The sequence below is a fragment of the Pseudogymnoascus destructans genome, assembly GCF_001641265.1.
Source record: "Pseudogymnoascus destructans isolate 20631-21 unplaced genomic scaffold scaffold_5, whole genome shotgun sequence".
Lineage (NCBI taxonomy): Eukaryota > Fungi > Ascomycota > Leotiomycetes > Thelebolales > Thelebolaceae > Pseudogymnoascus > Pseudogymnoascus destructans.
Window position 1 is genome coordinate 1,550,043 of NW_020167524.1, and position 21,292 is coordinate 1,571,334.

The following is a 21,292-nucleotide window of genomic DNA, read 5'->3' on the forward strand; positions in this document are numbered from 1 at the left end:
TGGCAGAATTTCACGGAAACGAAACCAAAATGTTAAATATCGACTCAATTACGTCACATTTTGCTTAAACTGCATTGTCTTGGCAAGATGCCGTTCACATTTCATTGGGGGGCATTAAAAGATGCAGTAAAATAATACAAATACAAGTTTAAATTCACTACCCTGCATTGTAGAAACTAGCCGCCGGTTTCTCACTCGCAGTGGCCAATGCCGCCCGTATACATCGCTATATTAACTCCCGGATATGCAAACACCTTACTCGTCGTCCTCATCGTCTTGAATAACCTGCCTTTTCCTCCTTCCACCACCTTCACCCCCAGCCTGAGCTGAAGCGCTTGGTACGGCACCAACGTCCTCATCCTCTCCCTCCGCATCCTCCTCTGATCCTGCATCGGTTTTCTGTTTCTTCGTCCTGTGGCTCTCTCCTTCATACTCCTCTTCCTCACTTTCGTCCCCGGTCTCCGGCTCCTGTTCCTCATCACTCGGCGCCAAAAAGTCATCCTCCAGGTCATATTCATCGTCCCTACCCCTGGACAAATCATCATCGGAATCATAATCTGCCCTGCGTGCTTTACGTCCTCCTTTTGGCGCAGGCCTCTTCTTCTTCGAAGAGATGCCACGTGCTCGGCCTTCAAGATCATCAAGGGATAGCCCACTGCCGATAGCTCCGCGAACGCGTCCCACTGCCTGGTCGGCGCGTGCATTGGCTGCCTCGCGGCGCTTCTGGGATTTGAGACGCTCGCGTTCAGCTTGCTCAGCTTGCCTCTTCTGCAAGTCTGGATCATGAGTGACAGAGATAAGTGCAGTGCCATCTTTATGGTCATTATGGCGGCCGGACTTCTCCATTGCAGCCCTGAGCTTCATGATTGCTGTGTCTTGGAGGTTGTCGTTGAGCGCAACTGTGTACTGGTTGGTGACATGGCCAACGACCTGCATCACTTGAGACGCGATGTATGGGGTCGCAAGATAAGTGTGGGAATCAAGGACATCGTTGTACTCCTTGGAACCTGTCGGTGCGAGGGGTTTAGACGTCAGTTCGTAGGTAACGTCTCCGATGCTGATCGTAACTGATCCATCGCTCCATTTGTTGAAAAGGGTGTTGCTTTCAAGGAGACCAGTTGATTCATTCTTTCGGTAACGGATAGTAGAAGTAGCTGTTGCATATGCCGATTGGGATTGCGAGTCTGGTATTGGCGCAACAAAGCCCTCCTTGTTGAAGGCGTCCGCTTGTATTTTCACAAATTCGGGAACGCGCATGGTGTGAAGCTTCAGCAAGGTTAGTCAATTATTGCGCCAAAGAGAATTCGCACTCACTTCGCCATCTGTGGGAGTTGGGACTGGATGCGGCACGGCATAGACATCCATAAGGCGTGCCTCTCGTTGTTCTGGCAATACGGGCTCATGTCGATCGATTCTGTCGTCACGTCCTTCATCGTCACCTGAGTCCAGTTCCCTATCACTCAGATCACGAGCAGCCGGTGATCCAGCAGCATCATCATCATCGCCAAACAAGTTATCTTCATCAATGAGATCTTCGGGCTCGGAAGACATGTCGCCAATGTCTGCAGCGTGTTAATTGCTTGGAGCCTTGCAGCGTTCTTTGTGAGTGATAAAGTATCAGAAGCGTATTTGCGCTGTGAAATCCAGAGAAGCGCTGGTAGGAATTGACACGGGTCCAGACAGGTGAAGGACGGTAGTGTCGGAATTTGTTACTCGATGATTGATTTCGGGACCTGTGGTCACCTTGCAATTCAGCAAGGCTGATATGAGCAGCTGCGACTGGTACACCTAAGGAAATGATTGGCCAATAAGCGAGCGTGTAACTTGGACGTCTCAGCCTTTTGGAACTCCTATATTGGGCGCCGGTTCAAGAATCAGTACCAAAGTGACTTGTCCATATTCACGTTTATAAAGAGGATTGAGAACTTAAGCACCGTTTATCGTTTAAGGGCAGAACTTATCCGATACCATTCTGCTCTTTCAGGGCTCTATCTGTGGCACAACAACATCCACCCCCGATCGTTTGACCGAGTTTCAGACTCGTGACCGGCCTCAAGATGTCCAACCTATTCAGTGGCATGTAAGTTCTCAACTGTTTCTTTTCTTGAATGAAGATCGGAGAAGGGGCTTGACTATGTGCCGGAGGCTGTTACTATTGGGCTTCTATGACAGCAAGATTCTGTGTTTGACGCTGGTGCCGCTTTTATCCTTTCTCCCCTCAGCGGGGGCTAAGCCAACGGCACACGAATGATATATTGATATATGTCACCCTCAAGTGAGGAGTTTTCAGCAGAATAGAGTTTACGTTGTCATTGGCGGGACTTCCGTCTTCACTTTCATGGGCAAGCAGCTACTTTCACTCTCGAAGTGGCGTGGACGTTGACCCAGATTGTATGGTCACCCTCCTCGTTTTAGACTTACACTCCTTGTCCAATTCTCCATTAGAGGATGTGTTGAATATTTTCGAGAGGGATCAGTATGAGCGAGCAAAGCAGCCAGCGCAGTCTTGCCCTTGTGTCATTGTCACGATCGTCGAGCTGAAGATCTATGCTGACATTCCTGCTACTATAGCAGCGGCCGCTTTCGCGGAGCCCAGAGTAAGACTGGTCAATCTAAGACTCCAGTGGGATCTAACGATGGTCAAGGGCCCCCTCCGGTCCCCAACGTTCAAAACAGCAACCCCGCACCAAACCTAGCACCGCGCATGCCCCCTCTCCCAGCTTCGCCGTCCCTTTCATCGTCTATGTCACTAGGTGAATCGGCTGCTCCTCCGGCCACGAACAGCTCCGACCCGCTGTCTGGATACAACCTACCCAGGCCAAAGCCATTATGGCTGAACGCAATGCATGCCAAGCATATTGTCAAGGGTAACTTTATGACCCTGTCGGCCAAACCAAAGACTTTGGAACAGGGTGAATGGGTGGCACATCAAGGTGAGCTACTCGATACTCGCTCTAATTGTTCTGGAGCTAAACATTACAGTGGTTGAGCACTATCGCAATCTTTGGCTATTTGTTCGTGTGATCCATGAGAAGGATGAAGATGGAACCACCATCTGCAACCCAAAGACCTGCTCCCGCATGTCAGCTGGAGCGTAAGAACCCCCTGGCCCCTTTCCACATCTCCTATTTCATATCCTAACGCACACAAGAAACCACTCTTTCACCTGGCTTAACTCCCGCCGTGAACCTGTTGAGGTCCCTGCGCACGAGTACATCTCCCTGATGCAACGCTGGATCTCTGGCAAGGTCGAAAACACCGATATCTTCCCCACAGACCCTGCCTCGGTGTCGTTCGCCTATAACACTGCCGCTCCCGGCCCCGCCTCCGCCAGTACCTACCCCTCAGGTTCGGGTTTATCAAACGCCGGAACACCCATCCCCGCCCCACCGACCTCCTCGACCATTCCTATCGCCGCCTTGTCTGGTTCCGACTGGGTCGGCAAGTCATCCGGATTCCCTCCCGAGTTCGTCCAAGTTTGCCAAGCCATCTTCCGCCAGATGTTCCGCGTCTACGCCCACCTGTACTGGGCCCACTTCAGCGAGCCCTTCTATGACCTGAGCCTGGAGAAACAACTCAACAGCTGCTTCTCGCACTTTATCCTCACTTCTATGGCGCTGGAGATGCTAAAGCCGCATGAGCTGGACCCGATGCAGCCTCTGGTTGATCTCTGGGCTGCAAACGGCACATTCCCTCCCGAGAGCCGCGCATATGCTTGCGCCAACGTCGAGGCGGGAAAGAGGTTGCTGGAGATCAGCGGCGCTGCCTAGATCGGCAGTTAGACGAGGGGCCTCCCCGATTGTTGTGCAAAACGTTGGGTAGTGTCGCAGCATAACAAAGCGTGGTTGCCTTGGGTAATGACATGATCGAGGGATACACATCGCACTCGGAATGAGAAATGAAAGGAAGGGATGGGATGGGATGAGATGCGTGCGTCTCACCCATTGGCCTAGTTGTTTACATACATGCGTACTTCATCACAACATCAACATGTTCACTCAAGCCAGCACTACATGAGCGCATTTAAGAATGGATAAAAACATCAACGACGGAAATCATATTTGATTCAACATCGTTCTATTTGCTTGATACTTTCATGTGATCTTTAACGCTTGCTAACTACGAAGACGTGATTAGGCCTGCACCTGACTGATTTTGTACTCGACGGTTAGGTTTCCGTCCTCGACAATGAAGCGACCATTGCCAACGTAGATCTTCTGCTCCAGAGGACGGAGTTCTTCGGAGCCGGTTTCAAAGGTTACGTGGGTTGCTGGAAACAGTATTAGACAAGTATTATGGGCGGCACAGGAGGCGTGAGGGACAGGGAGTTGGATAGGTGAAAGAGGCAGTGAAAGTGTTTGAGGATCTATTCGAAAATAGGATATAGGAAGGTGTGGTACTCACAAATATTCCCGAACTCGATAGTCTTGGCATCTGGAGCCCCGCCCAGGACTTTGAAAATAGCCTCGGTCGTCTCGATGTGGCCTGTGTAGTAGAGGGTGATCAAGGCGCCAGACTCGTCTTTGAGGAGAGACTTCACGTCGAGGCGAAAGAAGTCTCCGGACGTATCAGGCTTGATGTAGTCGCTGCCACTAATGAAAGAGGCATTGAGTTTAATCGGGTAGCCAGGCTCAGAGGTTAGGCTCCCAGATGTGATATCAACAACTGAGATGCCTCCTGGGTGTTGACTGGTAGCACCTGTAATTGGGTGAGCCTTGATATTGGCCTGCGGGATGTTAGTGGTGGGCATATGAGAAAGGGCATTAGGTCGTGATTTGACGCATCGCAGTTGAGAGGGGAAGAAAGAAGCTCGGCTGACAGGGCGGCAATGGACGAAGGTGAGTAAAAAATAAAAGCGACAGATGACAGGTCACAGGTATATAAACGACAACAAATATTTCAGGATAAGTATACTCATAATTTGACGCCACGAGCAGAGAAGACCAGGGGTAGAAATCGAAACCATCGCTGCTGACGCGATACCCCGCAGCCCAAAGAAGAAGACAGATCGCATACCTTCAGAGTAAACGCAGGGACTAAGGTGGAAAATCCGTCCGACATGATAGCAGCTTTTGTTGGGGATTCGGAATAACCTGGAAAGATCGAGTCTTAAAAGTTAAGGCGTTAATATGGATGTTGAAACGATTGATGTTTATGGGAGCTGACAGTGTTACACTTCCCCGCCATGGTGGTGCATTGTGGTACTCGCGCTAAGTGCGATCTGGTGCTCGGGTCGCGGGGTGGTTTTGCTCTGGCACTGGCATCTTGCGCGGGAAATTATGGCGCAAGAGGTCATGGAATGGAAAGTGCTTCAAGAGGAATTTTAGAAGAAGAAATGAATCTTACTGCTCTCTTTGCGCATCAATATTGTTATTTATATTCAGAGAGCCTATTTACTTAATCGTAGGTGGAAGCAAAGTCACATAGTAAATTAACGTATTTCACATGCGAATGGCCGCCCACACAAGCGAGTGGCCCAGCTCATTTTACAAAAATCACAAACTTTGTAACTAAATATCTTAACAACAGTTAAATAATAAATTATAAAACAATGTACTTGGCCTTTTATAGGCGTTTAAACAGCACTAATTGAATTTTAAGGCAATTAGCCTTATGGTTATTAAGATACAGTAAACCCCGATATAAGGATACCATCGGGGCTACAATAAAATAAGGATAAACCGAGGTATCCTTATATCGGGGGTCACGAGTTTCAAGACGTATTTTCACAAGTATTGTTCTATTTACATACAAAAAAGTTATCTAGAGTCCTCTGGTTCTTTTTGAGACTTTTAACATCAAGAGCTCTCTTCCAAGTCTATCTAACACCTTAATATTGTGTGATCTGTCCTCCCTAGCTATCTCAAATAGTTATAGAGTCTCAAGAGCACAAATAGCCTTAGATATAGAGACAGGAGGCTCTATCTCTTCGTCTCCCTCTCCTATATCATTCTTGATCTCGACTGTAAGTTTCGATAATTGCCTCTATTACATAGTCATCTAGATCATTGATCTCTTCAGCAGGAGGGTTAACAGTCTTATTCGGATCTTTATTAGTCTAGAGGATTCGGAGGATATAATCAACCCATTGTCGTTGATAATGGAGTTTGAAGGATGTGATTATCCCTTGATCTAGAGGCTGCTAGTAAGAGGTAGTATTTGGCGGAAGCCATCAAATCTTGACATTTTCAAGGCTGTCTAGCCCTCCTATCTTTTGTACACTGAGTTCATGGCCTGAAAAGTTGTCAAGGAGTAAGATGACCTTCCATCCCTGCATCTCATTATCAAACCACTGTAGGAAACGCTCGCATATAACCCCTGTCTGTTACGATTACAGCTCACAGCTTGTCACAGCTTGTTACGGTTGTTACGGTTGTTACGGTTGTTATGGTTGTTACGGTTATTACGGTTATTACAGTTGTTATGGGGATTGCGGGTGTAGCCTTAGCCACAAGGTTACAACCGCTGAGCAGACAACTGTATGTTATGAGGAATAGCCTCACCTTCCTTCCTTCTTCTTCTTCTTCTTCTCTCTTTAGATTCAATCTAGATTACTTTTCCTGGACTGGCATCATGACCTCTATGACCATTGTAACATAAGATTGAATCTCTTTTCTTCATTAGCTCATCCTGAGCAAGAAACTAGAAACCAGCACAAACCTTCGAGCAACAGAACCCTCAAACCAGAAACCAGCACAACCTTTGAGCAACAGAACCTCCAGAACCAGAAATCGAAACTCGGACCAACCAGAGCTACACATTGAACCAGAACCAGAACCAGAATACCAGAACATCAAATCCAGAAACCACAAGTCAACTCAATACCACACTCAAGCATCAGAACCCAGAACTTTATATCAGCAGAATTAGACCTTTCCGTGACGCTCCCTCAACAAGGATATAACTGTGACGGAAGTGCGCTCCTCTTGAGTGGCTCGTACGGCCGACAACTGCAAATAGGGCCTTCACCACATATGTGTCTAGTTCCTGATACCAACAAAGTCAGAAGAAGATCCTGACCTCAACAATTCCAAGGACAAGAAGTGAAGCCTGCTATAATGGCACGCGATGCACAAGAACTTGTCATCCGTGACAGGAGTCAAGATCAAGGACAAGAAACCCAATCTACTACAAGCAATGAGGACTGCTTAGAAAGCCACACCTACAATAGAAGGGAAACACTACTCGAGGATCCAGAACACCAAGCTACCCTTCGCATTTGGTAGCTTAAAGACCTCTCAGTTATGAGCACCTGGAGCCAAGCCCAGAGAGAGGCTGCACTTCAAATCCAAAAGCAGATGATGGAGGATTATGATCATGTCACCCAGCTCTACAATACTACCCTCCAGAAGAGTCGAGAGGAGAAGGCTACATATGATGACAATATCAGCCAGCTACAAGAGGTTATCCAAGCTCATGAGCAGACAATGGTAGGACAAGCTGCTGTTGTGAAATATCTTGAAAATGAGAAGTCAAAAAGCAGCACTACTCGCAATAGAGAATCACACCAGAAATCCACTAAGATCCCAGACCCTCCTACTCTCACAGACGGAATAGAGCCAGCTTATGACGATTGGAGCATTAAGATAAAGATGAAGCTCGAGGCGAACCTTGACCATTTTCCTACTCCAGCCCTTCAGATGGGTTATGTGCAAAGCAGACTAGGTGGCAAAGCCTCCTCTCACATCAATCCACGCCTTCGATCTACTCAGAACAAGTTTCAAACTGTAGAGGAAATGTATGAAGTCCTAGACAGAGTTGTTACGGCTACGGTAACGTGACATCATGGTTACAGGACCAGGACCTAGTAACGTGACGTGTGAGTCACAGGGGGCAAGCGGGGTAGGCTGCCATGACGGGGCTAATGGATAGTTGCAGAAACTAGTGGATATTGGATAGTTGAGCTATCCATGAACTATCCTGAATATCTAGCTATCCGCCAACTATCCAGATTACCCATGAGGCACGACGCCACTATATAAGTAGATAGTATTTCCTTAGATAGGAGCTTCGTGCTCAACTCAATATAGTATTCTTTACAATACTGTAACGTGTTACTTGGAAAGCCTTTGTGTCTAATCCCCTGCCTCCTCTGTCAAGTCAACCTTACGCAAGAAACCTCTGTGTCTTCTATCGTTTAGAAGTCAGCGTTACAAGAGTCTTCAGTGATCCAGAGCGCCGCTTTACTGCACAATGCGCTTATAGAAAGCTCTTCCAAAACAAGGATAACTTTCCTACCTTTTGGGCAGAGTTCCAGAGACTCACTGTTGAACTGGATTACTCAGAGGAGACCCTCATTGATGACCTCCGCCATAAGGTTAATACGAAGATGCAGACTGCTTTAATAGCAGAGATAAATCCAAGCTCTCTCCATGCCTTTGCACAAAAGTGCTTACTGATTGATCAGAATATCCAGCAACTTCAAATCCAAGATGCTTGCACTGTCCCTCGAGTTATTCAGCAAGCCTTTAAGCCACAAGACTTTCACAGTAAGGCTAAGCAGCCTACTACAAACCCACCTGCTGGCTTTAGACCACCAAGACTATATTGTGCACCACATCAGAACCCTGCAACTAAGAAGTTAATGCAGGAAAGCCGCTGCTTCCATTGCCAGCAAACTGGACACCGAGCTTATGAATGTCCTACCAAGAATGCTCAAGTCCACGAAGTTAGCACTTATGATGCTCCACTTTCGGGAAAAGAATAACCTTCAGACAAGACGTCACTGAAGGTGTCATGACAGCCAGAATGCAACTTCTTCCTCAAGCTTTGGATTAGATCCAGATACTCCATTCATAGTTACTTGTATGATAGGAAAATCAAAAATCAAAGCACAAGCTCTTATCGATACTGGAGCTACTGGAGGAAACTTTGTGAATGCTGTTGACACAGAACGAATTTGTGAGATAGAAGGCATATCACCAATAGAGCTTTTAAAGCCACGCCCTATTCAAGGCTTTGATGGAACAGCAGCCCCTCCCATCACTCATGCTATATACCCTCGCCTACAGGTCCAAGACCATGTTGAAAGTCTATGCCCTCTATTCATCACCACTCTTGGGAAACATTCTGTCATTCTTGGGAAGGCTTGGATGAAGCAACATGGAGTTATACTTGATATGGTAAATGACCAAGTCATATTACTAAAGGTCATTGCCAGCACACTACACCAACGAATACTCAAAATCCGAAACCTACATTACCCCAAGTCAATAAGCAAATACAAGATGACAAAGCTTGGTAGCCAGCCCTCCAACCTCCTTATAAGAACAAGAACACATGCACTGTCGCAATGATTGGAGCCGCACCATTTAATATGCTTCAGAAGCAGAAGGGAGCTGAGGTTTTTGCAGTATCATTTAAAGATATACTCGCTGAACAGGCAAAGGAGAAAGTGAAGGAAATTGACCCAAAACTAATTCTCCCAAAGGAGTTCCATGAATATCCGATGTGTTCTCAAAGCAGGCTGCAGATGAACTCCCCCCTCACCGATATGCAGACCACCACATCGTCTTAGAACAAGATTCGAAATTAGGACATGCACCCCTTTACAACATGTCAAAGGAGGAACTTGATCTTGTGAAGAAATATATTGACGACAACTTGTCGAAAGGATTTATTGAAGCTAGCAAAGCTCCCTTTGCCTCTCCTGTCCTTTTCGTCTGCAAACCAGGTGGCGGATGATTACCACAAGTTAAATGCCATTACAAGAAAAGACTCATACCCGCTACCCCTCATCGATGAAACATTGGCTCAGATCACAGGTGCCAAATATCTTACAAAGATTGACATTCGTCATGCATTTAATCAAATCCATATGCAAACAAAAGAAGATGAAGATCTCACTACCTTTAAGACGAGATTTGGATCATACAAGTACAAGGTCCTCGCTTGGCCTTACAAATGGCCCTGCAATATTCCAGCGATATATGAACGAAACCCTTATGGAATACATAAACAAATTTGTTACAGCATATATGGATGATCTTCTCATCTATAGTGCGCATCGATCTGAGCATACCCAGCACGTGCAAATGGTTTTACAGAAGCTCCGCGAAGCTGGACTACAAGCAGACATTGCAAAATGTGAATCTATGTCCAAGAAACAAAATTCCTAGGGCTTATCATTGGAATCTACGGCATGAGAATGGACCCCGCAAAAGTCCAAACTATACTTGAATGGAAAGCACCAAGATGTAATGGTGGGTGCACCAGATATGAGAATCTAGCCACCCAAGGAAGGGATGAATTTACTAAGACAACACACTGTCTTAGGAAACAGAGCCAAAGGGTTGTAGCTTAGACTATTCCACAACGCAGCAATCAGGTGTATGATGTGGTGAAGTGGTTTAGACAAGTTGCAACAAATGTTGAGTCTGAGAACTCAGGGGTAAGTCAGAGGTTAGCACCTCACTGACTTTTCAAAAACAGAGAATAACAAGATCAATGCTTGGAAGCTTGGAAAAGACGTAGAAGTATGTGCTAGTCAATTTACTGTATTGCCTGCTTGCCCTTTCTTAAGGAAAGGGCAATCCTATTTATGCCAAAGGAGTGTAGTTCTCTCATTTTCCATGACTTTCCATGACTAACCAGGCTTGGTAAATGTATTAGAAATCAAGTGCGACCCACAACTAGCTTGCTAATCATGTAGTGAACGTAAGAGAATCCCATAGAACCATCTCTTGGGTTCCTAGCCTATAGGAAGTGAAAAGGAGGTCCAAGGTCAGAGTACCTATAGATAAATTATGTCATAACTTAACCAATCTTGTGGGTAACTAAGGAGCGATGACGTGTAATGAATCATAGAGGGTTGTAGAAGCTTCTAGAGCTATCGTTCATGTTTCTAGGCCTCTAGTTGGTAGAGATATGCCATGTGGTAGTATTGGCCCACCCCCTTAAGGAGGAGATTTTCTTAATAACTTGTTCAATGAGTGTCCAAATGATATGCCGTGATGTATGTAGCATAAACAGATGTAGTAGAAGAGTTTGCAGCAATCGTTGAGTAGTATTGCTTCTGTTGTTGGTGTGATAAGCCAAGATATGTATGGTGACTTGTAGGTTTGAGGAGGAGATTTCTAAGTTTGCTCTTGAGTTTGATAGCAAACTGAGTGCAACAAATGTCAGTATGACACAAGCCAACTCACGGAAATTGACAAATCTAGAGGAATCAGTCCTTGTTCAATACATACTCGACCTAGCTACAAAAGGATTTCCTCCTCAGTTGTCTATTGTTGAAGATATGGCAAATCGGCTACTTGCAACATGCGACGCGCCACGCGTCGGGTCGCGTTGGGCTTCAAACTTTGTTAAGCTGCGTGTAGAGCTCCGGACACGCTTCCAGCGCAAATACGACTACCAGAGGGCTAAGTGCGAGGACCCAGAAGTCATCCGTTGTTGGTTGAGCTTCTACGCAACACAATTGCAAAATATGGCATCAATGAAGCAGATATCTACAACTTTGATGAGACTGGGTTTATGATGGGCATTATCTCAACTGCTATGGTTGTGACAAGCTCAGATGGGCGTACAAAAGCAAAGAAGGTACAGCCTGGCAATCGGGAATGGGTTACAGTAATCCAAGGTGTTAGTTCTCAAGGTTGGGCAGTGCCGCCATTTGTCATTGTTGCAGGCAAAAACCACCTTGCATCTTGGTATGAGAACAGTGGATTTCCAAGCGATTGGGTAATTGCTGTTACAGAAAATGTCTGGACTACAAACGAGAGAGGCATGGATTGGATTCAGCATTTTGAGTAGCATACAAAGACCCGGAGTGTTGGTGGTTATCGCCTCTTAGTCCTTGATGGTCATGAGAGCCACCACTCAGATGAGTTTGAGGAATACTGCAAGGAACACAACATTATTACACTTTGTATGCCTGCTTGTAACGCTGACTTCTAAACGATAGAAGACACAGAGGTTTCTTGCGTAAGGTTGACTTGACAGAGGAGGCAGGGGATTAGACACAAAGGCTTTCCAAGTAACACGTTACAGTATTGTAGAGAATACTATATTGAGTTGAGCACAAAGCTCCTATCTAAGGAAATACTATCTACTTATATAGTGGCGTCGTGCCTCATGGTGTCATACTGACATTTGTTGCACTCAGTTTGCTATCAAACTCAAGAGCAAACTTAGAAATCTCCTCCTCAAACCTACAAGTCACCATACATATCTTGGCTTATCACACCAACAACAGAAGCAATACTACTCAACGATTGCTGCAAACTCTTCTACTACATCTGTTTATGCTACATACATCACGGCATATCATTTGGACACTCATTGAACAAGTTATTAAGAAAATCTCCTCCTTAAGGGGGTGGGCCAATACTACCACATGGCATATCTCTACCAACTAGAGGCCTAGGAACATGAACGATAGCTCCAAAAGCTTCTACAACCCTCTATGATTCATTACACGTCATCGCTCCTTAGTTACCCACAAGATTGGTTAAGTTATGACATAATTTGTCTATAGGTACTCTGACCTTGGACCTCCTTTTCACTTCCTATAGGCTAGGAACCCAAGAGATGGTTCTATGGGATTCTCTTACATTCGCTACATGATTAGCAAGCTAGTTGTGGGTCGCACTTGATTTCTAATACATTTACCAAGCCTGGTTAGTCATGGAAAGTCATGGAAAATGAGAGAACTACACTCCTTTGGCATAAATAGGATTGCCTTTTCCTTAAGAAAGGGCAAGCAGGCAATACAGTAAATCGACTATCACATACTTCCCCGTCTTTTACAAGCTTCCAAGCATTCATCTTGTTACTCCTTGTTTCTGAAAAGTCAGTGAGGTGTTAACCTCTGACTTACCCCTGAGTTCCCAGACTCAACATTTGTTGCAACTTGTCTGAACCACTTCACTACATCACACACCTGATTGCTGCGTTGTGGAATAGTCTAAGCTACAACCCTTTGGCTCTGTTTCCTAAGACAGTGTGTTGTCTTAGTAAAATCATCCCTTCCTTGGGTGGCTAGATTCTCATATCTGGTGCACCCATCATTACACAATTAAGTAGGCATTACCCTACTTAAGTAACTAGTGATTTCCTTAATCAGCAAGACCTAAGGGACTAGGCCTTTAGGAGGGGGACCTAGTGTTATCGCTATGGTAATGTGACGTCAGTTATAGGGCTAGCAGAACTTAGCTTGGTAACATGACCTAGGAAGTCACAGGGCTAGCGGGGCTAGGCTGCAGCCTAACTATACCCGCCTTAACCCTACTAAGTGGCATTAAGCTGTTTGCTATACTTTTGTCTACCGTCCCCTTTCTTTGATTGCTTGCAATTTCGCGCTATATGTCTAGGCTTGTTATAGTTAAAGTAGAGCCGTTCCTTAAGCTGTCGCTCCTTGTTAGGGTTGTATAGGCGGTTGCTTTGCTTAAAGGTAGCATCGAGTTCTATTAGGTCTAACTACTAGTTGTCTTAAGAATGGTTGTCTCTCTTTCGACCTTTGTTACCTCAATATTTATAACTCTTTCTTTAGGTTGTCGCAAGTTCGTCGCTCCTTCTAGAACTCGTACAGCCGGTTGTAGGTCCTATATGTTTAATAAGCAAGACTATGTCTTTTAGTTGATGTTCTATACACGCGAGTTCTATACGGACATGGCTCTTTAGTCCACGACGGTAGTAGCTAATGAGCACGTAGGTATCCCAATTAGTTTGGTTGCTATATCTTTAGAACTCCGTAGTGTACGTGAGGGCGCTACTAGTCTGCTTCAGTCCGTACATATGGTCTTCTGCGGTCTTAACCTCGTCGATATTGCTAAACATAGAGCGGATCTCCTTCTTAAACCCCTTCTAAATGCTGTTGGACCTTTGTATCCCTCTTGTTATACGCCTGCGTAAGGTGTGCTGCTATTGATCGAGTGCCTCCTAAGTGCTTGTAGCTCACTAGTATAGGCATCGCCAATACAGCTCGCCGTTAACCAACAAGACTGCATCTAGACCACCTTCCATATGCTGCCAAACCCATGAAGTCCTTGACCGCTGCTTTGATAGAGTGCTTCTTGTTGTAGATTCGGTAGATGTGAGCGTTTGAGAGACCCCAACTGATCGATTGCGTATTCTCTGACATTTTTCCTTTTGCCTATTATGAGAACTACGGTTCTCATAATAGGCAAAAGGGGATGGTTTTGCTCAGATGCGGAAATATCTAAATCCTCAAATTTCCGAGCGAAAAGAGGCCCTTCCGGGGTCTGTAAATCGTGGCTGCATAGTCCGCAAGCGCCCAAGTTAGCCTTGCGGCTTCCGAATACCGTCATCGTGGCACCTCATGCACAGTTGCCCGGACTGCAGCCTTGAGTACTCCTAGACTGCGAAATCGGAGACAGGGGCTTAATATCTGGCAAGGGGGATATGAATGAGGGATTGAAGAGGGTGTGCAGTCGCATTTTAGCGTGTAGTGGCGCTGAGGTGGACGGATGACCAATCTGGAATGATGCAGTTGATGTGGCAATATATTCTCATTACTTAGATTGAATATCCATCGAAGATTTTCGCTATGCTTCCCCTTTGGCTCACCTTGTTCCGTACAGGCATGCCGAAACACTAACTCTAGCTTTGCATCTCCCCCGTGCTTTTTACATCGGATTTCCAATTTCCACCAGAGCTACTCGTCCGCTCCCTCGTCTCGTGGGTCGCATGGCTCGTATCTAACGTACTCGCTCTCCTCCTCAGTCCCCCGGCCTTTCTTCTCCTAACGAACTGGTATCCTCGGTCCAACTCACTTTCCACAGCACACCGAACCTTCAACGCCGAAACAGCGGGCCACACGCTTTTCTCGCCACAGAGGATCCAATGATCAAGACTCCCACAAGTGGGGGTCTCCAGGAGGCGAAGGAAATCCCCAGTGCTTAGTTCTGGGACAAGCGTCACACTTGCGCCGGTAACTGTTTCGTCAATGAGGAATCGTCTGGTGCTCGCCGGAAGAACGCCAAGAGAGTCAAGCTGCGAGAGACGATGATGTATTTCCATGGTTATTAGCCTCAATAGGTGACTTGTAAAACTCGTCCTGCCCCGTCGCGCATAGCTGCCTGATGGACCATGCATATCGCTTTGCAGGAATGGTACAAGGTATGGGCGTGCCTGTGAGATGATAAAGTGGTTTACGTTGAATAACTCGGCGACCCGCGTCAGGGGCGAGTCCCGGTCCGAATAGGTGGCATGCGTCCAGGGACGGAAGGTGGCGGATTCGGAAGGGAACCAAGGCACGATAGTGCCATCGAGGGACTTCGACAATAGATTGACAGAGCGGCCATAGAGCGTCGGGTTCGACACGTTTGATGCAAGAGCGGCTGACCAAATAAGAACATTAGGTGCCGTGAGGTAGTTCAAAAGTGACGGTACACTACCATGGCCTACCGTAGCCACCGTGATATTGAGGACTCGTTTCGTGCGATTGTAGGCCTCCTCGAATGTTAAATCTCCAACATTGGCCCTCACGCAATCTTCTAAAACGGAGATATCCAGGAAATATCCCTCCCGGTAGAACCTCTTCGTTCTCTGTTTCAGCGTCGCCCACCAGCCGCCATCTTTTGGTGGCCTCTTCTTTAGGTCCCCATCGTTTCCGCCTCCAAAAGCACTCAGGTCAATTCCATCGCCCGTTAGGAATTCTAAGAGCTCGTCTTCGGTGTGCACCCCCACTAATGCGGCAATTAGCGCCCCAGTGGCAGTTCCTGTAATGATCCTAGGTAGAAGTCCCCTCAGATACAGCGCTTTTACAACGCCCAGGTGACACATGCCAAATATCTCTCCTCCTTGCAGCACCAAAGTACTCCTTCCAAATGCTTGTCTCGTATCATGAAGTACGTCTAGTTTTGCTTGGTTACTAAGCCCCGTTGCCGTTACATTTCCATCTGTGCCTGCTGTTGCCGGCAAAGCTGCCACAAATGAGGTGGCAAAGGCGACCTGCGTGATATAATCTTCGATAAGTAATTTCGTGCCAGCAAAGGCGCGGTTGAAGAGTCGTGGAGCAGTGATGTTGCCGAGGTTCCTGACGAGGCCAGAGCGAAGTAGATTGACGAGGGTAATAACATCGTTGTCTTCGCGGGCAACGATTATGGATTGAAGTCGCTCGTGGATGAGGCGGTAATCATAGTATTTTGAGATTGGATTCTGGCGCCTATGCAATTGTTAGTTTCTTTGAAGCTTGCAGTGCTACACAGCCAGCGGGATCGTGCCGTACCATAAGTCATTCCCGAGCAACACGTCTAGTTGAAAGGCCGCCTCTTCCCACTCCTCATATGATTGTGCATTCTGGAGAATATTGACCCACACATCTGTTGGCTTCTTCCATGTCAACCAACTCCAAAATCTCTAGAGACCATGTCAGCGATATCCATAATATTATCGAGTTGGTCTTCTTACACTCATCCACAACAAGACGACTTTCACGATCATTCTCCAAAGGGCGGCGAGAACGGTAGCCATTTGTCCTTAGACGCACCCGTCATCGTTCAATCAAAAAGCAAGCAGATACTTTGGTCTACGCAGCAAATTGGCAGTCATGCGGAATGTTCTATCGAGTCAAACCCAGTGGGTGGTCTACGCCGGATAATTATTACGTAGCTCCGAGAGGTATCCACGATAAGCACATGCTTCCGCAAACAAGCTATAAACTTTACATTACCACCATTCAGCGCCTTGTTCACTTGAGATGCGTGCAGCTACACGGCTTTTCCAAGCCTGTCGTATAACTTTCTTCACGCGAGACGGCTGTAAACTCTGCACCGATGCGAAACAAACTCTCTCGGATGTGTGGGATGTCCGGCCATTTGTATACAGAGAGATCAATGTCATGAAGCCAGATCAGACAGTATGGAGGAACTTATATGAATTTGACACCCCAGTGGTTAGTATTTCAATATCGATCAATGCAATAGCTAATTTTAGTCAGATCCACGTCACCAACGCGTCATCCCCTGAGGAAGACCCTGAGCTATCCGGAAAAGCAAAAAAGCTTATGCACCGATTCACTGCCGAAGAAGTCCAAAAGAAGATGAACGACGCGGAGGCCCTGCCTTAAGGAATACATATTCTATTCGACTATATCGTCTATTTTCCATATGGTCCGGTCATCTTCTCAGTTGACTGCCCACCTTTAGCCTTGCCTACTTCTGACCCCAAAAACACCGCCAGCGCAATCGCGTCTGCCGTGATATTGATCATGTCGAAGCCCAGCCTGGCCATCTTATTCGCCTGTTCACCACTTGGGGTGTAAATCCCCGATTTTTTACCCGCCTTTTGCGCAGCAGCTAGAACCTTTGCAATAGCAGCCTCCAGCTCCGGGTGCATTGTTCGGCCCGTAATCGGATAACCCAGTGCATTTCCAAGGTCGAATGGCCCCACAAAGAGGACATCCACGCCAGGGACTGCCGCGATCCCGTCAACGTTCGCCAGGGCCTCGGCAGTCTCAATTTGGACGATTGTGAGGAGAGCGGAGTTGGCCTGGACAAGATACTCCCCAGCTGTCATCGTTGCAGAAAAGGCTCCCTGGGAGAATGGAGAGCCAAAGCCTCTGATACCTTGAGGTGGGAACTTGGCAGATTTGACGAGTTTCTCAGCATCCTCAACTGTGTTCAGGAGAGGGACAAGTACTCCGTGGGCTCCACAGTCCAGCGCACCTAGATACTTTTAATATTTTCTATCAAAGAGAGTTGTTCAATCCCACTCACGCTTTACGAGCCAACCCTGGTTGTCAGGTATCCTGACAATCGGACTCACCCCAGTTGCAGCAATGGCTCCTACGGACTCGTGCATAGCGGCATCTGCAGACATCATTGTTTAGCCTTATAAATGCAGCATAAATGATGAGAATTGTGCCATACCAGCGATATTCCCATGCTCACAGTCAACAAGGACCCAGTCCACTCCGCTATTCGCACAAGCCCTCGAGACATTGGTTCCTGGGATGGTCTGCCAGATGCCCCAGGCCTTATCTCCGTTGTCCAAGACCTTCTTCAGTCTGTTTGCCTGTATCATCGCCATGGTTTCGGTTAGTTGCTATTGATATTGATGGATTTGTTGCCGGTAATCATCGGGTGTCAGCAATGTCAGTAAGCCAAAGGGTTACACCTCTTTATACCCCGCCATAACCCCCACTTTGTCTAACACGCGGCTAAGGACTGAGATACCTCCGCACCAGACCCCGCCCCATATGGAGCATAGACTGAAAATCGTCTGAGATTGTGGAGATTTTGGAGATTTTGGGGCCTAATTAGAAATCCTCGGTCAGAAGCAATATAGCCTAATATTTAATACGTGAAAGTGCCTTTGCAAGGGACGATAGCTTGGTCGCGATTGCTGTATTCGGCACTTGTGGCTGAAGCTTATTGATACGGAACCGAACGACGGAGCTGCTCTAGAACACCACACATCAACCCCCACGCTATCCAAGTAAACAATTATCAACCTCATACACCAACAACTCCACTACGGAGCTTCGCAGGATCAACCCACCATACCTTCACCACTTTACCGACTATAGAGTCAGATCTTTCCTTGGCCGTCCTACTCAATCTCTCTCGTCATGTCGTCTGACGCACTTCCCATCGGCACCGTAGCGTTTGCGGCGGCCCTTGAAGCTCTTCCACTCTCAACCCTCCACCTCAAGGCAGCAGAGCTGCGCAACTCTCTCGCCCACCTCGAATACTCAAACGCACAGCTGGAGCCCTATGCACGCCCACCAACAGGTCAGGAGCCGGATATCGTATGCGTCGAAGCTATCGCGGAAAACTCCATCGTGATGGAACGTATGAGGGAGCGGGTGGCGCTGCTACGGCAAGAAGCGGAGAAAAGAGGTGTGGGGTGGGGAGAGTTTGTGGGAGAAGATGGGATTGACCTGTTGGGCGGAGAGAATGGAGAATCTGGAGCTGGACGGGCAGCTGCGACGGGGTCTTCAGAGGAATTGACGGCGAGGGAAAGCGAAGATTTGCGGACCCTGCAAGGGCTACTTGCAAGACGTGAGAGCGGTTCCACAGAGCGTCTGAGTGATGATTCTACTAGGGCACACTCGGCGTGGACGGATGGCACATTTCAAACCGGTCGGATTACCAATGGTGTTCTGGCAATGGACGACGACATCACTAGCGTGCAAGGAGCTATACAAAGCGCAGGAAATAATACGACCGGTACAGCCACGAATGACACGAATGGTGCTGATGGTGCGGATGGTGTGGATGGTGTGGATGGTGCGGATGGTGCGGATGGTGCGGATGGTGCGGATGGTGCGGATGGCGCAAATACAGCTCGAGGAGGCACATTGTCAGACGAGGAGCTCAGGAGGAGATTGGAAGAGAGGCTGACCACCGATGATGATGGAGGCTTGCATCTATGATACCCCAAGAGTATGGTACAATGTAATCAATGGCGTTGACGGTTTGAATTATACGAAACGGCAATGGGTAATAGGAACGGAGGCAGTTGCGCCAAAGATTAAGGACAACGGCCAATGCAAGAGACTACGCCTGCCGAAATGTCTGGTGATGCAGCATCTCAATATCAATTGAGAGCCATATCCTACCTCGAGACGACAGGCTCCATAATCACTAAGGGGATTAGGGAAACACCTAGAATAGCTTCACTAGGAGAACATCAGTGCCTATCAAAAGGGTTTAAATGCATTTTTCAAAGCCCGACTATCCCTTCGAATGCTTTTACTCCAGCCCGAAACCCGTGTTCCCACTCCCATACTGATCCCCCTTCCTTCCAACTTTCCTGGAGACGTTTTCGAACCCATATTTCCAAGCACCCAATCTTCTCTGCACCGCCAGAGCTACTCGCAACCTCTCCCATGTGGCCCTCGGATCTCGCCAGCCAGAAGCACTTTGCATCCTCCCACCCTGCATCCCACCCTTCACCGTACCAGTGATGCTCAAATTTCTTGCCAGGCGCTGTTTGGCTCCAATACTCAACGTGGCTCCCCAATGCTCGACTGAAGGTAGATTCTTTGGATCTCGTTGCCTCATCCGCACGGTGCTGTACGTCACTCGGATTCAAGAACAGCCACGGAGGCGCTACAATCGTACGCTTTTTAACCTGCTCGAAGAAACCCCACTCACCGCCGTCCATCCATTCCATCTTTGCAGTCCAGAAATAGGTGCCTCCGGTCTTCTCTCGCCATCTTTCACTCTGAGCATTCCCAAATTGACGAACGAGATCGTCTTTCTGAGATGGGTCAGATCGAGACCAGGTCTTGCCGTCTAGTACGCAGCTGTACTCCCCGATAACTATTTGCGCTGCCCCCCGATCATGGACTCTACCAGAATACTTGTCAATCTCTCCTAGCTCATGGGGCACTTGCGAGATAATATGTTGCGGTGCCTTTGCGCGATCGGCCTCGCTGAAGGTGTAGTACTTGTGCGTGTCCACGACGACCGGATTTCCACCCCGATGCCTTCTGTTCTCAACCCACCTCAGAGAACCGTTCAGGTCCCATGCATCGCTCACATAAATTGGCATCGTCGGATCAATGTCCTGTATCTCCCTCAATACGTCGTCGTACCATTCATGCAATTTATGTGCGCCTGCGACGGCCTCGTTGACAATCTGCACTCCTACAATACCTTTCATGTTCGCAGCTTCGCTGACGACTTGCAATACCACCTTCTTGGCCATTTCTCGGTTCTTTCTCCCTGTATTCCAATGGTCCCAGAGCTCAGCTTTCCCACTATCAGTCCCTGAGTGCATGTCCTTATTTGCGCCCCCAGGGAGCGCGTGGACGTCAAGGAGAACCCCAATCCCAGCATCGTTTACTCGTCGTACGAGATTGCACACAGCCGCCCATGCCGATACGTAGACATCCGCGGCGGCCTCAAACGGCGTCCCCTGGCAAAATGCAGGGCCGAGAGTGAAATACCCAATGGGGAGCCGGATGCTGGTACATTTCGCCTCGTGGACAAGAAATTGAATATCGTCGTCTGACAACGCAAAATCCCAATGGTTTTTCCAGCGTTCTTTGGTTTTATCAAGCCCAATTTCGGAAAGAGAGGATGTTACAGCAGCGAGCTCAGAGTCTCCTGGAGCGGAGAACAAGGAAGGGAACAGCCAACGCTCTAGGACGAATATGGAGCCAAGGTTCGTGCCGTGGTGGTACCGGTAGCGAAAAATATCTTGGCAAGTTATGGGACGGATAGATGAAGCAGCATGGGGCGTACTGGTGGTGGTAGCTTGAGGAGATTGGGGGGGGGGAGGGTTGGAGTCCGTGAAGTCCGAGATGCGTCTTTTCGCACGGTCGATGATGGACTTCATCGTTATAAAAAGAGATAGTTAAGGATGGCACTTAAAT

The 21,292-nt window shown here is 47.6% G+C and overlaps 8 protein-coding genes across 8 annotated transcripts; 2 read left to right on the forward strand and 6 right to left on the reverse strand.

Annotated features, from left to right (window-relative positions):
- Positions 1-161: 161 nt before the first annotated feature.
- On the reverse strand, positions 162-1,831 carry VC83_02704 (uncharacterized protein). The gene is made up of 2 exons (XM_024466360.1): positions 1,315-1,831; positions 162-1,266 (listed from the first exon to the last, which is right to left on the reverse strand). Exons 1-2 carry the CDS (start codon positions 1,549-1,551, stop codon positions 256-258), a joined length of 1,248 nt encoding a protein of 415 aa, XP_024326378.1. The 5' UTR covers positions 1,552-1,831; the 3' UTR covers positions 162-255.
- Positions 1,832-1,867: 36 nt separating this feature from the next.
- On the forward strand, positions 1,868-4,055 carry VC83_02705 (uncharacterized protein). Its single transcript, XM_024466361.1, has 4 exons — positions 1,868-2,080; positions 2,572-2,933; positions 2,983-3,094; positions 3,152-4,055. The coding sequence occupies exons 1-4, from the start codon at positions 2,058-2,060 to the stop codon at positions 3,768-3,770; spliced, it is 1,116 nt and encodes a 371-aa protein (XP_024326379.1). The 5' UTR covers positions 1,868-2,057; the 3' UTR covers positions 3,771-4,055.
- On the reverse strand, positions 4,056-5,152 carry VC83_02706 (uncharacterized protein). The gene is made up of 3 exons (XM_024466362.1): positions 5,017-5,152; positions 4,405-4,726; positions 4,056-4,270 (listed from the first exon to the last, which is right to left on the reverse strand). Exons 1-3 carry the CDS (start codon positions 5,059-5,061, stop codon positions 4,134-4,136), a joined length of 504 nt encoding a protein of 167 aa, XP_024326380.1. The 5' UTR covers positions 5,062-5,152; the 3' UTR covers positions 4,056-4,133.
- Positions 5,153-13,683: 8,531 nt separating this feature from the next.
- On the reverse strand, positions 13,684-14,083 carry VC83_02707 (uncharacterized protein; the record flags this gene model as incomplete). Its single annotated transcript, XM_024466363.1, has 2 exons — positions 13,684-13,806; positions 13,940-14,083. The coding sequence occupies 2 exons, from the start codon at positions 14,081-14,083 to the stop codon at positions 13,684-13,686; spliced, it is 267 nt and encodes an 88-aa protein (XP_024326381.1).
- Positions 14,084-14,562: 479 nt separating this feature from the next.
- On the reverse strand, positions 14,563-16,437 carry VC83_02708 (uncharacterized protein; the record flags this gene model as incomplete). Its single annotated transcript, XM_024466364.1, has 3 exons — positions 14,563-16,129; positions 16,193-16,323; positions 16,375-16,437. The coding sequence occupies 3 exons, from the start codon at positions 16,435-16,437 to the stop codon at positions 14,563-14,565; spliced, it is 1,761 nt and encodes a 586-aa protein (XP_024326386.1).
- Positions 16,438-17,061: 624 nt separating this feature from the next.
- VC83_02709 (uncharacterized protein) lies at positions 17,062-17,994 on the reverse strand (the record flags this gene model as incomplete). The annotated part of the gene is made up of 3 exons (XM_024466365.1): positions 17,062-17,630; positions 17,682-17,774; positions 17,835-17,994. The coding sequence occupies 3 exons, from the start codon at positions 17,992-17,994 to the stop codon at positions 17,062-17,064; spliced, it is 822 nt and encodes a 273-aa protein (XP_024326387.1).
- A 541-nt stretch (positions 17,995-18,535) lies between these two features.
- On the forward strand, positions 18,536-19,342 carry VC83_02710 (uncharacterized protein; the record flags this gene model as incomplete). The annotated part of the gene is made up of 1 exon (XM_024466366.1): positions 18,536-19,342. One exon carries the CDS (start codon positions 18,536-18,538, stop codon positions 19,340-19,342), a length of 807 nt encoding a protein of 268 aa, XP_024326171.1.
- Positions 19,343-19,632: 290 nt separating this feature from the next.
- Positions 19,633-21,255, reverse strand: EXG3 (Glucan 1,3-beta-glucosidase 3; the record flags this gene model as incomplete). Its single annotated transcript, XM_024466367.1, has 1 exon — positions 19,633-21,255. One exon carries the CDS (start codon positions 21,253-21,255, stop codon positions 19,633-19,635), a length of 1,623 nt encoding a protein of 540 aa, XP_024326170.1.
- Positions 21,256-21,292: the final 37 nt, after the last annotated feature.

What these genes read in the sequence shown, in the direction of transcription:
- VC83_02706 (XM_024466362.1), bottom strand. Translation starts at nt 5,061, where the DNA reads ATGTCGGACGGATTTTCCACCTTAGTCCCTGCGTTTACTCTGAAG. An exon ending in TCCCTGCGTTTACTCTGAAG is followed by an intron (nt 4,727 to 5,016) that starts GTATGCGATCTG and finishes AACATCCCGCAG; the next exon opens with GCCAATATCAAGGCTCACCC. An exon ending in TATCGAGTTCGGGAATATTT is followed by an intron (nt 4,271 to 4,404) that starts GTGAGTACCACA and finishes TACTGTTTCCAG; the next exon opens with CAACCCACGTAACCTTTGAA.
- VC83_02705 (XM_024466361.1), top strand. Translation starts at nt 2,058, where the DNA reads ATGTCCAACCTATTCAGTGGCAT. An exon ending in TCCAACCTATTCAGTGGCAT is followed by an intron (nt 2,081 to 2,571) that starts GTAAGTTCTCAA and finishes CTGCTACTATAG; the next exon opens with CAGCGGCCGCTTTCGCGGAG. An exon ending in TGAATGGGTGGCACATCAAG is followed by an intron (nt 2,934 to 2,982) that starts GTGAGCTACTCG and finishes TAAACATTACAG; the next exon opens with TGGTTGAGCACTATCGCAAT.
- VC83_02704 (XM_024466360.1), bottom strand. Translation starts at nt 1,551, where the DNA reads ATGTCTTCCGAGCCCGAAGATCTCATTGATGAAGATAACTTGTTTGGC. An exon ending in CAACTCCCACAGATGGCGAA is followed by an intron (nt 1,267 to 1,314) that starts GTGAGTGCGAAT and finishes ACCTTGCTGAAG; the next exon opens with CTTCACACCATGCGCGTTCC.